The sequence below is a fragment of the Pieris brassicae genome, chromosome 9 (assembly GCF_905147105.1).
Source record: "Pieris brassicae chromosome 9, ilPieBrab1.1, whole genome shotgun sequence".
Taxonomy (NCBI): Eukaryota; Metazoa; Arthropoda; class Insecta; order Lepidoptera; family Pieridae; genus Pieris; species Pieris brassicae.
In genome coordinates, this window is record NC_059673.1 from 18,696,064 (window position 1) to 18,711,338 (window position 15,275).

The 15,275-nt window shown below is 34.6% G+C and overlaps 1 protein-coding gene across 2 annotated transcripts; it reads right to left on the bottom strand.

Moving 5' to 3' along the window:
• Positions 1 to 761: 761 nt before the first annotated feature.
• Positions 762 to 14,449, bottom strand: LOC123714693 (netrin receptor unc-5-like). 2 transcript variants are annotated; one of them, XM_045669075.1, is made up of 10 exons: positions 14,297 to 14,449; positions 13,397 to 13,849; positions 8,308 to 8,486; positions 7,608 to 7,686; positions 6,274 to 6,444; positions 5,666 to 5,809; positions 4,057 to 4,188; positions 3,428 to 3,548; positions 2,757 to 2,830; positions 762 to 2,167 (listed from the first exon to the last, which is right to left on the bottom strand). In XM_045669075.1, exons 1-10 carry the CDS (start codon positions 14,364 to 14,366, stop codon positions 2,010 to 2,012), a joined length of 1,581 nt encoding a protein of 526 aa, XP_045525031.1. In that variant the 5' UTR covers positions 14,367 to 14,449; the 3' UTR covers positions 762 to 2,009. The 2 variants fall into 2 exon arrangements, with proteins under 2 accessions (XP_045525031.1, XP_045525030.1); XM_045669074.1 differs by having other exon boundaries at positions 2,727 to 2,830.
• Between the last annotated feature and the right edge of the window lie 826 nt (positions 14,450 to 15,275).

Here is a 15,275-nt window from a genome sequence, read left to right on the forward strand (position 1 = left end):
ACAATTTAATCATTTTATTAATTAAAAAATTGGACTAGTCAGTTTTAGCTGTTTTTTATTTATTTAATAAGTTCCTGAGAATTTATAAATCAATTAGCAGAATAATGCATATAACTTTTACTTCCTTCCAAGATACATCAAAAACGGTTTAGTAGTTTTAGCCATAACGCTGTTAGCCTGGAACAAGATATAGGTATGTTTACTATATATTTTGTATTATGGGACATGAGGGAAACGTTTAAGCGGGTCACTTTGAACAAAGTGATAACTGCCGCCTTTAGACACTTGCAACACCGGGGGCTAGCAGGTGTGTCGCCGGGCTTTCAGGGAATGGTACGCTCCTTTTTTGAAGAACTCTAATTCGTATCGAATTGGGAGTACTAAATACAAATCTACTGCCAGCTGGTTCTAAAGAGCTGTTGCGCGGTTGTGGAACGCCAGACGTGGTGATAAAGAGAATGGACTTTTACATTCTGCCTCGACGACCAATGATTTAATTCAGCCTCAGGTATTGCTTCAAACATCCCTGCAGAACACTTCCCGTGATGAAATGCGCTAGAAGATGCTAAGGGGATAACCAACTCTACGCAAAGACAAAGGATAAAGACAATAGGAAAGATGAAGGTTGTTCACGATTTATGGAAGGAGCTGGTATTGGGTATATATGTAATATAAAAATTACGATAAACAAAAAACATACAACTTGAATTTGTACACATTTATTTTATACAAAATATCACAGTTATACAATTATTTACAAACACTACTAGAAACATTTTGTATATTAAGCCCTCCACTACAATTTTTAAATGACAAAAGCTTGTCTTAACGTTTATGCGGAGAGCGTCAGACATCAGCTCGATATTCAGTCTTTAAAAAAATGCATTTATTTAGGCAGCAATTTAATAAGCTTTCGTTGTACATTAAACTAATATTAAAATAACAAAACCCTAATTAAGATTAACAATAAATTAAATTAAACATTTTAAGAGACGCCAAAATTCATACAAAAATTAGGAAGGATAATGCTTACAACAACTACCTCGACATACGAGGTTCATTAATTCTTGTATATCAAAAACAGTTTTCCCTATTAATAGAAATGACATGACAATCCATTCCTACAGCTCAGTTGTTGTTGTTAAGAGTTTTTAGTAAGTAGTTTAGTAGTCTTCTTCGTTACAAAGTTTTGTAAATGTACAAAAAGCAAAAACCGCGAACCCATCAACAATGCTTCGAAATCGAGGGAAAAAAGCCAACAAAAGTCTATTCTGAGGTGGGAGAAACTGTTAGTGTTAGTTTGCGATTCCTCGTATCTCAAATCTTGCTTATCTCAAAGCAAAATATCGCTTAATCGGTTGCTCGTATATCAAGGTACTATTGTGTATATTAGTACGATATAACAAAGATTTGGATACAAAAACCCTAATTATTATATTATATACGAAATTAAAATAATAACAATTAAAAAGCTACTGATCCGTTGTATATAATTCCAAGATTTTTAAATGGAAATGACAGGAACAGTTGGTTTTAGTGACGAACGTCATTCTGATAATATTACAAACGTTTTCTAATATATTATAAATCTGTTTCGTCAATGAAAATGCTTTTTTCCAGCAGATCACGTCATCCTTCAGTCCATGTTATGATAGGCACGAGGTACAAAACTTCTACTTCTGTTTTAAGCAATGATAAACACTTATTTAAAATTTATTTGGTTCGGTCATATTTTTTATGTAAAATGAGGCAAACAGGTGGTTCGCCTCATATTAATACCGCCGCCCATGGGCAGAAGGCTCGCAAGTGCCTTGCCTATCAAATTTATTTAGAATTTTTCATGAAAAAATTGAAAATGGCATTTAGCATAAATACAAAAGGAAAATTTCTGAGGCTTTAGCTTACAAAAATGAATATCAATTATATAAAATTATTTTCCCCATTTCTTTAAAAGAAAACAATAATTTTACGTACAATTAAAATAGACGAGTTCACATTTATCTATGAATCTATTTTACTATGGTTAAACATATTTTGTCCCTATAGCTCTCCATGGTGTGAGGCGGTAGGGTGACAGCAACATCGACCTTTGACAGCGAGGGCGATGACGTCACCAATTCCGCCAGTTGTGACGAACACTCGCTGGATCGTGATGTCATTGTTCTAGCTATAAAAATATTTAATGTAAAGACTACATACAAAAATGTATAAAAAATCAATGGCGCTACAACCTTTTTTAGGTCTGGGCCTCAGATTTCTTTATCCGTTTCATGATCATTTGTTAATCGAATAGGCAAGTAGGTGATCAACCTTCTGCGCCGTCGACTTTTTGGGTCTAATGCAAGCCGGTTTCCTCACAATGTTTTCTTTCACCCTTCGAGCTAATGTTAAATGCGCACATAGAAAGAAAGTCCATTGGTGAACAGCCGGGGATCGAACTTACGACCTCAGGGCTGAGAGTCACACGCTGAAGCCATTAGGCCAACACTGCTCTGTATACTACAAAAATGTATATTTACGTTAAATCTAAATAAAGTATTTTGTCACTGTCTGTAATTCAGTTTTACAATAAAAAAAATGACGAGACAGTCATAACTATAATTACATCGTAAAAATCATAAATGATTACAAAATGTTCACGAATTTCTTGAGCTTTTAAGCAGTATAATACACTCAAACACAGATGTAAGAAAGATGAAATATTTTTGATTTAATATATATCTTACAGTTGGTATAACAACTGGATGCGGAGTCACCTGAGGGGCTGTAGGGCTTCATCTCGTAGTGGTTACTCGAATGATGAGTGCGGTTGCCGAACGGCGACGAATAACTATAGAAAAAAACATGTTTTTAATATCACAACGTGTTTGTTTAAACGCTATATGTACTGTGGAAAAAACATTGTTGGAAAAAATGAAAATCTTAGTATAAACCTAACGATCAGATCTGTACACTGCAAACGTCTGGTGTTCCACAACACACAGCTTTAAGGCATTACTGCCGAGCTTTCTGAAACCAGCTATCAGTGGAGGTATATCCAAATCGATACGATTTAGGGGCCTTTAAGAGCGTACCATTTTCTGGAAGGTCTGCAACACACCCCTAAACCCTGGCATTACAGGTGTCCCTGGGCAGCGGCTATCACTTCAAAGCCTACTGTCGCCTGTCGTATAGAAACCAAAAAAAGCTAAATACCAAACCCCAATGTTGTTATAGACAAGCACAGTTGTTACAGTCTGTAAATAACAATTGCAAAACAAGCAATCATGCTAGTACGAGCAAAGCTTGCCTGGATTTTATGCGTTTAAATTTCCTTACCAAATAATTGCTAGCGGCAAAAATATTTTATAGTTTGTATTGAAAAAAAAACTATATTCCCCGTACAAAGTCATAACCAGTTATAAAAGACCTATATTCTAAGACGAACCTGTCCCTCATCTGTGGCATGTCATACTGGTTATCGGGTCGTTGCATCCAGTATTCGTTACACGTTCTTGTTAGGTCTGGTCCGGTACTTCCCTTGTCCCGAGAGTAGGTTTTGGGTAGTCCTAAGTTTAATTATTATGGCTCATTTAATCGATTAAACTTTTTTTATTGAAAATGTATATGGTTGACGTCTATGAGCAGTATATGAGTAAGAATAATTTATTTGTAAGTAACGCAAATTAATAAAGCCTCAGCTCTATTAACAGAGCCGTAAGGCTAAGTGTAAACTTAGACAGTGATTTTGGATATAAGACAGACAAACAGAAAAATAAAAAGATCTTTTTTGTGTCCTCTTGTTTTCTAATCGCCGACACACGCTTCTGATTTGTATAAAGAAATACACAGACACTCTATATATAATGATAAATTACAGATTAAAACGGATATTTTTTTTAATATGGCAGAGAAATCTGGTCTTCATCTCTTTTTCTAATGGCCGCTACTTGTTTTTAGCTTAAATAAAATACACGGACACGATATATGTAAATATATTTATAATACAGATTAAGACACATATAATAACTTGATTAATAAATAAACAAGAAAAATATTACACTGTATTTAACTCACCAGCTCTTGCAGCAGTATATCCAGGTCGCGCCCTGTACTTGCACCATACATACAAAATGACACCTCCAGCACATAACATGGCTATTGTGATTCCGATACCCACGTACATTGTCAAATTATTTTTGTATAAATCTGAAAGGTTTTCAATGTATCAATGATACGAAAAATAAAGATGAAGACAAAACATGAAGTGCAACATTTATTACTAACGAAACATAGAAAATAATAATAACCAAAAAGGCGTTGTGGTTGTAAGTGGCCCTGGCTCAGCATTATGCTGTAGAGCAGACGTCTTCCACAGCGCTGGCCATTCGGCACTTTACACCTTAACCATCCTCTATAGTTTATAGGTTATGGGTTTATATTTGTTTATTTAAAGAAATCAACTTTGACACAGTTTGTCTATATGTATTTTTTTTAAAGAATAATATAAAATACATAGTTGCAATATTTGTAAATATGTGAGCACTATGTATCTACATAATAATATAGTTATCTGCTGCATTGTATTCTATAACACCATGCGTATTCACATATATTTGTCAATATTATACTAATATTTGTTAGTTTCCCTGCTAAACTGTTTTCGATGTTTATTTATAAATATATTATATTTTATTTATGTATACCATTAAAACAATTAAAGGTTAAAACTCTGCAAGTACAATTATATTCACAATGTCTAGAAAAATGTACTCAAAAAACACATTGCATTCTTTTAAAGAAACCAAGATCTGTATTTTAATTAAAACAGCGTTAATAGAGACTTTTTGCAGCAACGCTAATTGGTTATTATTCTGAGAAGTACACAGCAAGATTCTTTAATTGACCATTTCATTTTCCCATACAAGAGGAATGTGTATAATTCATGTTCACTTATGTGAATTGATTTAAAGATTTCATTCCGCTCGGAACTACCGCGATATAGGAAATCGCGTTGTAGACTTTATTAAATTCAGTTTTATTTTTAACACAGTTCAAACAGGTGCAAAAGTACGCAAAGCTGATTACATATAGACTTGATAAATCTATCAATACAGAAATATAACTTGAGGAATCTCCGCGTTATATGGGGGACGGAAAACGCGTTAAAGGGGTACAGGGGTATGTTGTTTTATATATGACTGAATGGCTATAGAAAGAAATTTGTGATACAAGAAAGAGTGCGTTAGAAGCTTCCGAGTTTTGTAAAAAAGCAACATTCTGTTATCAATTTTAATCCTTTAGAAATATTCACCTTTGATAACTTTTTTGATTTAGGCATGATTAGGTTGCCTTGATGGTGCAGATATAAATAAATAAGAGATGAAAGCAGGAGAAGATATTCGTAGATTCACGTGTGATGCTGAAGCATCGGAAATTCGAGGTTTTAGTGAGGTTCATCTGGCTCGCTTAGGAAAAAGAGAGTGTAAATTGACAGACCCAAATAGTTTGGTGGTGATTGGTTAAACGGAATGAAGTGTCGCATGTCTGTGATTGGACATAACGAAACGAAACGCCACCAAACACAACACTCTAATAGGTACGGATAGAACGGTGAATAGCAAGATGAAGTTGACAAAGAATTTTGTACACTGTCATATCAAGAATAAAAAAAAAAAATACTCACGCATACCAGAAGAACACAAGCCGTCAACACACGCGGCGTGTTGCATTGTGGAGCCAGTTAAACAAGATCCAGAACACTGCCGACGTCGGACTCTGACACAGTCCTCGCTGCAGGTAGACCAGGCACTCCAGGGGTACCAGGAACCTAGACAATATTGTTCAGAGTTTCTTGGTCTTTCTGCTAGATTGCGTTATTACCAAATAATGATATAGCCCAAGATGGAATACATAATATATACAAAAAAGTACAAACATTTACAAGAGGAAAAGTTATTATATACATTTAACTAAGTAATACCTAATTCGACTGTGCGTACATACCCTCATTTTGACACTATCATAGTGAGAAAATGAGGGTATATACGTGAGGGTGTTTATGTGGGGTGTGTTCATGATGCAGGCGATTTAGCACTGTAGATATTCCTAATACTCAATAAGCATATTCCACGATAGTTATGATTAGATCATTGTTTTCAGACAGTTTAAACCTTGGCCTCCAGATCCGTATTAATAAAAACACATGCAATTTATGCCAGAATTATAAGAGATATCGTTTGACCTACATTTTTAAACAAGTGAATCCTGTTATTCCAAATTCAAATTACTTACCATTCTGGCACTTCAGACAGTCGTCATCACTCTGCGAGGACTGACCCCTACAAGGCGCTCCCCCATTAACCGGTGCTGGTTCAGAACACGTCCTGGTTCTCCGCCTTCCACTGCTCTGGGATCCACATCGGCACGGGACCCAAGGAGACCACTCTGACCAGCCTCCGTTCACTACAAAATGTTCTTACTTTACTCTATCTATAGAGAAACTCAAAGGTGACACAATGACATAGGTAAGTCATCACGAGTTTTAGGTAACTTAAAACATTTCGCCTCACTCGATGTTTTCAAACTATATGCATAGTTTCAATTTGACGCCTTTTTACAAGTGTTTCCAAAATGTGGGTAGGTACAGATAATATAAATGTAATGTTTGTTAATTATTAGAGTAGTGTTGGCCTAGTGGCTTCAGCGTGCGACTCTCATCCCTGAGTTCGTAGGTTCGATCCCCAGCTGTGCACCAATGGATTTTCTTTCTGTGCGCATTTAACAGTAGCTCTAACGGTGAAGGAAAACATCGTGAGTAACCCGGCATACCTTAGACCCAAAATAAGTCGACGGCGTGCGTCAGGCACAGAAGGCTGATCACCTACTTGCCTATTAGTTTAACAAATGATCATGAAACAAGTCCTAAAAAGGTTGTAGCGCCACTGATTTATTTATTTTATTAATAATTATTGTAAATTCAGGATTGTAAGTCAGCAATAAAAGGTCTAACAGATAATCTCGATATTTCATAGAATCTATAACATCAAACAATGCTTTGCTTATTAAAAACGATCCAAGCATTACTAAAACATTGTGACAAAAGACGTCAAACAATGGCCTATAGACGTACCATCGGTGTTATTGTGATAACTTGTACAGACAAAACAGGCACTACAGTTCCTGTGACTAAATAGTTACAAAACAGAAGGATTACAGCAGAAATGCTGTTGACCTGTCATTGATATCCTAGAAAACTTTTAATAACGCAAAAGTTATTTGAAATCCATCATGCAGCAGAACATATTTTAAAATATGCTAAAAGTGTTCTGTAATTTACTTAATTTAAATAATAAATGTAGTAAAATATATCTTTGTAATGAATATTTTGACAGTAGACTTATCGAAGTTTTAGAGGTCCTTTTCAGTCGTATGATGAAGGTCGTGTCACCGTAGCCTTCCTAAAATTCTTATGGAATTCTTCTAATTCTTTCCTTTAATTCTTATTTATTATATTTATACAAATATTTGAAGTATTAGGCAGAAATTACTAGGACTTTGTTAATGTAGCATCCCTTAGCGCAGCTGTTAGAGATCCTACTGATTAGAACGCAGTGGTAAGTACTTACCATAAACGGACAACACAGCCATGTCTGACTCTCTTCTACCAGCGATGTTCTCTGCTATACACGTGTAGTTAGCCATGTCCTATAATAAAGAATCATTTTGAGTTTCAAAATATATTTTATTAACTATGATAAAAAACATAATTTGATGTTTATTGGTAAAATTATTTATGTCAACGAACCAATTTTCTATAGTAATTTGAATTGCAATCTCTGGCCTAAATAAAACTCAAAATCATTTTTTTTTTAAATTTCTAAAAAAGAGAGTATATCCTTATATTATAAATTTTTATAGTCAGTTGACTAAACGGTTTTGTGTACACGTTAAACAGTTGCCATATAATTCGAACGAAGACCGAGTCTTGGCGGTGCTATCTCTCAGCATCTTCTACCGCATTTACCACTGAGAGTGTTAAGGAGTTGGATTAATACCTGCAGCAGAATTTCAACATCTGACGTCGAGACAGAATTTTAAATTCTACCTGACGACCATAGAAAGAGCGTTTTTCAAACAAGTTTTTGCCACGCACGACTACTATGCGGAACCAGCTGTCAACTGTGGTATATCCGCTCCAATTTGACTTGGTGTCCTTTAAGAAAAGAGCGTGCCAATTCTTAAAAGGCCGGCAGCGCACATGCGACCTGCTGATAATGGGCGGTGGGTATCACTTAACATCAGAGGAGCCTCCTACCTAAACCCTACCTGTAATTTAACTTTCGGAAGAACCAACATCTCATCAGCGGCGTCCACCGGAACGCCGTTCCTCAACCATTTGATGGTAGCTGGTGGCGCAGCAGGCGGTGGGCTGCAGCGGAAGGTGGCCTGTTTTCCCGCCTCCACAGTGACGGATTGGGGATATTGGACAAACTGCTTCTTGATATCTGGGGACAATATTGATATATATTTAAACCACTCTTTTAAAATAAAACTCTGTGTCACTTGTATCTTAATTTTTTTTGACAGAGGTATGTATTAAGGATTTGTCCTTACAGCCTGTTTCGCTCTGATAGTCGTCAAAGTAGCACGTGACTTAAAAAAAAATCAGTGGCGCTAGAACCTTTTTAGGTCTCTTCGTCAGATTTCTGTATATGTCTCTTGATCATTTGTTAATCTAACTAACAAGGAGGTGAGCCTCACAGGAAGCTGTGCCTGACGCACGCCGTTAACTTTTTGGATCTAAGACAAGCCGGTTTCCGAGCAAATGTTAAATTCGCACACATAAATAATTTCATTGGTGCACAGCTGAGGATCGAAACTACGACCTCAAAAATGAGAACATTTTTCTTATTTACATCTGGCTATTTTAAAGAGACAAAATTCGTGTTGTAGACTCCAAGATGCGTTTACACGATAGAGACCTAACCCTTTTATCGATAAAGCATCATCAGACCATCCCAAAGCCACGTCATCGACAGTGAACATTCATCACACAAAGTGCTCGACTTAACGAGCGGAAATCATGTTTCCTTCAGTTAATGGTTCCGTTCCATTCAACCCCAAGGGTGGGCGTCTTGACTGCCGAAAATTTTTTAAACTGCCTGCAATTATCGGCGTGTTTTGTTTTAGACTCTTCAAATCTGATTAAATTTCGAATTTAACGCTATACCTAGTTGTACATGATTAGAAATATTGAGAGACACTAGGTAACCATATGTAGTGCAAGACGAACAATCTCTTATCAAAACTAACTCACATATTGGATCACAAATAAACAGCGCTATGTCAAAACAATGGTTGACATAAATACGGCAAAATGCATACTTAACATTATCCTTGATTAAATTAAAAATGTGTGCATGTACTAGTGTACACACGTAAGAAGCGAAACTTATGACCTCATTTTTCGAAAGATTATCTACTATATGCATCATTGCAGAAATTGGTTACATAAAGTTAAATAAGATTAAGTTAGACAAAAGGCTTTTATTATCATAGACATGAATACAAGTAATGCAATTATTTCATTTTACTTTATTACTACTAAGATTATTACTGAATTTCATTAATTGTAATAGAATAATTACCATCATCGTTATTATATATTTTATTTATTAATGACTTCGAATCAACCGTGGTAAAGACAAGAAATATATGGCGCGTAACGGGAAAACGTGACGCGTAACGGAATGGTGTGACGCGTAACCGAAAAATGTGACGGTAATTTCTTTTACAACGCCGATAAAGAAGTTTCACTTCAAAAACAAATGGTGGAAATAAAAGTGCAACCAACCTTAAAATTAAAAAGGACATTTTTAAGTGCACTCACACACCCTGACTATTTAATGGCCTTAATAACTCTGGTCTTCTGTACTGACATCATTAAACGCGTTAAAAACTTAATCCAAAGTGTAATAATTATAGTTTTATATTTTATGGTAGCTTACAAAATTTAAAATCGAAACATCAATTAGAAGGGACTTTTAGAGCAATTTATGTTATATTAATGAGAGAGAGAATGTGTGTCGGGTGTGTTTTTGTGTGTAAGAATGTGTGTTATAATCTTAATTTAGTGGCATATTTTAATGTTTTAAAAGAACGTAAAAAAAATTATCATAATTGCAAGTGTCGGTTGCGTCAAATACTCAACCCTCAAAAAAAAATTGTAAAACATAAAATACAACTCTCAGCATGACTCTATCCTGTTGATACATTATAATATTATCATGTCATCACAAAACTTGTTGAACCAGTCGCCGTTACCCCAAGTTTTAACGACTTTTCGATAAAAGGACTGCATTTAGGCACTTATCAACTTTTGAAGAGCAGTCCAGACCTCCATTAGCTGGCACACAATTACAACACACGATGTTATAATCGTATATATAAAATCCATCTGGAGGGAGAGAACATTCTACAATATAAATATATATAAACTTTTTTTAGTTACTCACAGTTGTATTAATTTTGTTTATTACATTAGTTAGTATGTATTAGATAAATATATTCCCGGGTGTTTTATAATTATACAATGATTCTCTTTCTAAGTTAAGATTTTGATTAAGATATTAATTTTCTTTAAGATTTAAGTTGGTAGATAGTAGCGGTGCTTTCATCAACGAATAAGTATCACAATACAGCGAGGTTGACAGCGTTAAAGGTACACTGCCACAGAGACTAAACATTTTTAACTTCAATTAATTTTCCATTTATAAAATTTATTATTAGCCTTTATTAGTCTGTGTGTATCCAGAGCGTCTCACTAGCATAAGAGTAATAAAATCATGTATGTTTAAACATTACACGCGCTTTAAACGTGTATGGATGAGAATATTCCCATATAAAGCAAAAAGTGGAGACAATTAAGGTATTGTCTAGAAGAAACGCCTCCTTACAATGAATTATTAAAGGGCCCGAACTGGTCTTGCAACTTTTCTTAAGACTGAGGGTTCTATCTTTGCGAGTTTTAAGAGTGAACAGTCGAGTATAAAGAAACAAATGAATTAAATAGTAGTATATTGTTGGCCTAGTGGCTTCAGGGTGCGGCTCTCATCCCTGAGGTCGTAGGTTCGAACCACGGCTGTGTACCAATGGACTTTCTATCTACGCATTAACATCTGCTTTGGCTTTGAATATTGTTCAAGTGTTTTATTTTATAATACGTAGCTGTGAGATTACTTATAATAAACTCTTTTAGTTCCTATTTAGATAAGACCAACGCTCTGGAAGATTCCTAAATGTCTTCCTCTAAGATCGGGCAGTCTAGTCTAGTTAGTAGTTTCGCGCAGCGTCTAACAAAGTACCGATTGCAATTACGAACTAGCCACAAATATATTTCTTCCAATATATGTAGCGTTGATTACTTGAAACACAACAACAAAATACTTCGTTATTACGGGGTAAGCTTGCTAAAGGCGTTATTGCTAGTGTAGTAATCCCTATTTAGTAGGTTCATATATGGCAGTCAGAATGACGTACAATTTTGTCACCAATAAAATTATTTGATTTGCCATCAAAATTGTCTGATACAATTAAAGTTCGTAAATATTAAATTATTACATCACTTATGTGCTACCGTTTAATATATTTATAATTGAATTCTGATTGATGGCTGGATAAATGTAACTTAATCCGACCAGCTGCATCACTCACAATGCGTGTTAAAGATCGCTATCTTTTAAAATTGGAAACTTGAGACACAATAGCTTTTGAAACGCCACTCAATGGTAACCACTACTTATTCCTTAACTTTAGCAAAGCTTCGATATAATAGATATATACTTAGCAGTAAAGATGGTAGCTTTAGCAGGCAATAAAATATATTTTTAACAAGTATCCTAAGGATTATATGATGTGTAATTAAAACAATTAAAAAGTTGGATAGACAAAATTACGGATACAGCAGGTGGTACATAGCAGAGTGGCGCAATCCTCACAGGAGTTGCGGGATTTGGAGAAGGCCTTTGTACACAGATATCTTAAAAGACATGCTAGAATTGTTAAAGTATGTATATAATGGGGAAGATTTTCCGATTTCATAAATTGTTTTACAATTGGAATGCTACATACCAAACATATACTTCAATTCCAAAATATTTAAAAAATAAATGTCCGTGGAAGCCGGTATAAACAAAATATATTTCCTCATCAAAGCATTACTTTGTATAATAAGATAAATGGTGAGGAGTAAAAAGTCACGTGGCTGGTTAAATTTCCGAAACATGTTAACTAAATTTCACAATTTTAACAAAAGCAAATTTATTTCTTTTCATCGCAGCGTAATCTTAATTAGACAGAAAGAGAGCAAAGAGTTCTTAGTTGAGAAAAACCATAATTTGCTTTAACTATAACTCTATAACAATAGATTGCAAGACTTCCGCTCGCCATAATTTATTATTATTTTAAAATTTAATTAACGAAAGTACATTTTTATTATTAAAGAACTACCTACGTCGAAAAATACATAACTGAGCATTTGTTGTAAAATATTTATTTATGAATAAATAATAGGAAATGAATTTCAAACATTTTGCGAAATTTTCCAGCCATTCCCATGTAAACACCAAAATATATATTTCCACAATTACATATAGTATAACACGAGATGACATAAATGCCGCTTTGTTGGCTTTTTAGGTTAAGACTGAATTACATAATACGCATTATAGGATTTAAACGAAGCCTCTTACTAATGTAACGTAAAAATCGTCAAATGTCAATAGTATCGGATCTGTTTAAAATCGACATAGTACAATTTTAATCTAATGAACGATTATACTACGCCGATTAGTAAACAATAAGGTTTAGTAGGGAGACATAGTTAAGCCTTTCTCAGAGTCGATTAATAAATGTCTTTATAACCGCGTAACTCTAAAAATATAATACCTTAGAAGCTTACAGTAACAGGAGGTCAAATTAAAAGATGGGAGAACGATCTACCAAATGGTTGGAGAACTTCTGCCAAGGGTAGAGAGACGTGGAAACAATTGGGGGAGGCCTATGTCGACAGACAACCTGACCATAGTGTTCATAATAAATTTATTATTTTGCTGCGTACGTTAAGAATACGACTATTTTCTAAGAATAGCATGTAAGTTAAAAAGGTAACACAACATACCTTTTTTTAGCTTTCAAATAGATTTTTTTAAACTCGTAAAACAATATTTTTTTTATCGAACAAGGGGTAAACGGTGGCTCACCGTTCTCATTTATCTACCACTCTACAAGACGAAAGTAATAATTACTCACCAATACACTATTTCCAGTACTAATCTGTCTCTTTCCAGTGTGGCATAAGAACAATTTGACAGACAGAGACGGATGAGCACTTTAATAAACAATTGTATATACTCACAAGCATATTCAATGAAAACAGCCTGACTTCGGATCCTTCCTTTGCTATTCCACGCGTAACAATCGCAACTGTACTTGCCACCATAATATTCATCTATTTCATTTCTCGTTACATTTAACTCGGCCTCGACAACCCTAACACCATTCTGGGGGTCCACGTGCTCGAATTGTACAGTTTTTTCTATTCTCACATCATTGCATTTAAAGAATACTTGTAAGGCGTTCGCAGCCCTGCAAACCAGGGTTGCGGGCTTCGTTCGTTGTACGTATGAGTTCTTTGGATCGAGTAAAAAGATTGGTAAGCCATCAACGGTTTCGTCGTTTTCTGGTATGGGAATATAGTCGTCCTCAACAACTTCTTGCTTAAAGTCCGAAAGGTAAGGATCAAAGTTAATAAGACCGTCTGGATGAATGTATTCCGGTCGGGTTTCTTTTTCCGTCGTTTGGTCTGTACCTATAACGATATTCTATTATAAATAAAAAGTATTATGCCTTGCATAGGGCGAGCTCTTGAGATTAATTTATGGAAGCGAAAAAGTAATTTTATCATTAGGGTACATATTGTGTAGTAATAGATATCAACTAAAAACCTGAAATTTGGTGGGATATACCAAACACAATTGTATTAGTTATAACTAGTAACATGTTATCTACACTAACTTAATGGGCTGATTCAATCGATACATTTTGCTAAATAATACGATGAAAATATGGGACACTGTTCCGGATAGAACTTTCAAAGCTCCCGAAATAACGAGCACACGTTGAAACTGTCATTACGTTATAAAACCTAGCATTTACAATAAAAAATGTCAACCGACATTCGACTAAGACTCCTTTAGTTGGATCTCGAGGGAAAATCCGAAATCAACTTTCTCATCCTTATTCCGGAAATGCTCACCTCCATTAGTAACTTTTCCATATGAAACACTTATCACAAGAATGATTCTAAACACATATTTTTGACACATCACTATTAACTATAACCACTATCACATTTCACTAAGATTTCGTAACGTAAAAACAATGATAAACCGAGCGACACATCCACCCGCCAACAAGGCCCGAGGCGTACTAAAATTTATTTATCAATTTCATTCATTCGTCATTCTTCATTCTTCTTTGAATGAATGTGTTTTCAAATAACTGTCAGTGTATGGTGTATCTTAAATTTTTGAGCGTTGTAATTATGCTTTTCGAGATAATTAACGGTTTATCGTCGGCGTGTAAGATTTCACTTTAATAGCGGAAATTATCAATTTTCTTTCCATCTTGGGGTGCTTATCGCGAATAAGGTATTATCTGGATATTAAATTGAGACGGATTAATGCGGCCGAGTAATTATGTTGCTAATTATTTTAAAAGTGGTAAAATTTTTAAATATATTTTTATTTTTTTTTGTTCTATAAAATGACTATTTGTTAGGTCATATAAATAACACATGTATGAATGTACATTGTACACCGTCTTAATGTTTTTTTGGTTATATTATCTACCACAGAACTAATAAGGTGAATAATTATTTATATTAAAAATTCTATTTACAAGAGATTTTTTATGATTTTAAGTAAAAATATTTTTCAGTCCGATTGGTTTGTATATTTTTTTCATATATTCAGTTTCCTGACATCGAAGAAGTAAAATATTTAAATTTGTCAGCTTAAAAGTTTCATAAAACCTATGGATTACCGTATTTATTTATTTTGAGGTAAGTAACGCCATCTGTTGGTAAATGTAACAAACAAGAAAGAATACTATTGTGTTCCCTAATACTCTCGGAACGATAAAAGGATTTTGCATGGCCAGTAATCAGTTACATTATGTACTCCATAGATGGCGCGCAACAACACTTTTGGCTTGCATTCGAATTAAAACTTCGT

Excerpts from the sequence above, each read along its gene's own strand:
- LOC123714693 (XM_045669074.1), bottom strand. The coding sequence starts at position 14,366 with ATGTGTCAAAAATATGTGTTTAGAATCATTCTTGTGATAAGTGTTTCA. Across the intron at positions 7,687-8,307 it reads TTCCGAAAGTTAAATTACAG|GACATGGCTAACTACACGTG; the intron begins GTAGGGTTTAGG and ends TCTTTATTATAG. Across the intron at positions 2,168-2,726 it reads ATCCAGTTGTTATACCAACT|CTAGAACAATGACATCACGA; the intron begins GTAAGATATATA and ends ATATTTTTATAG.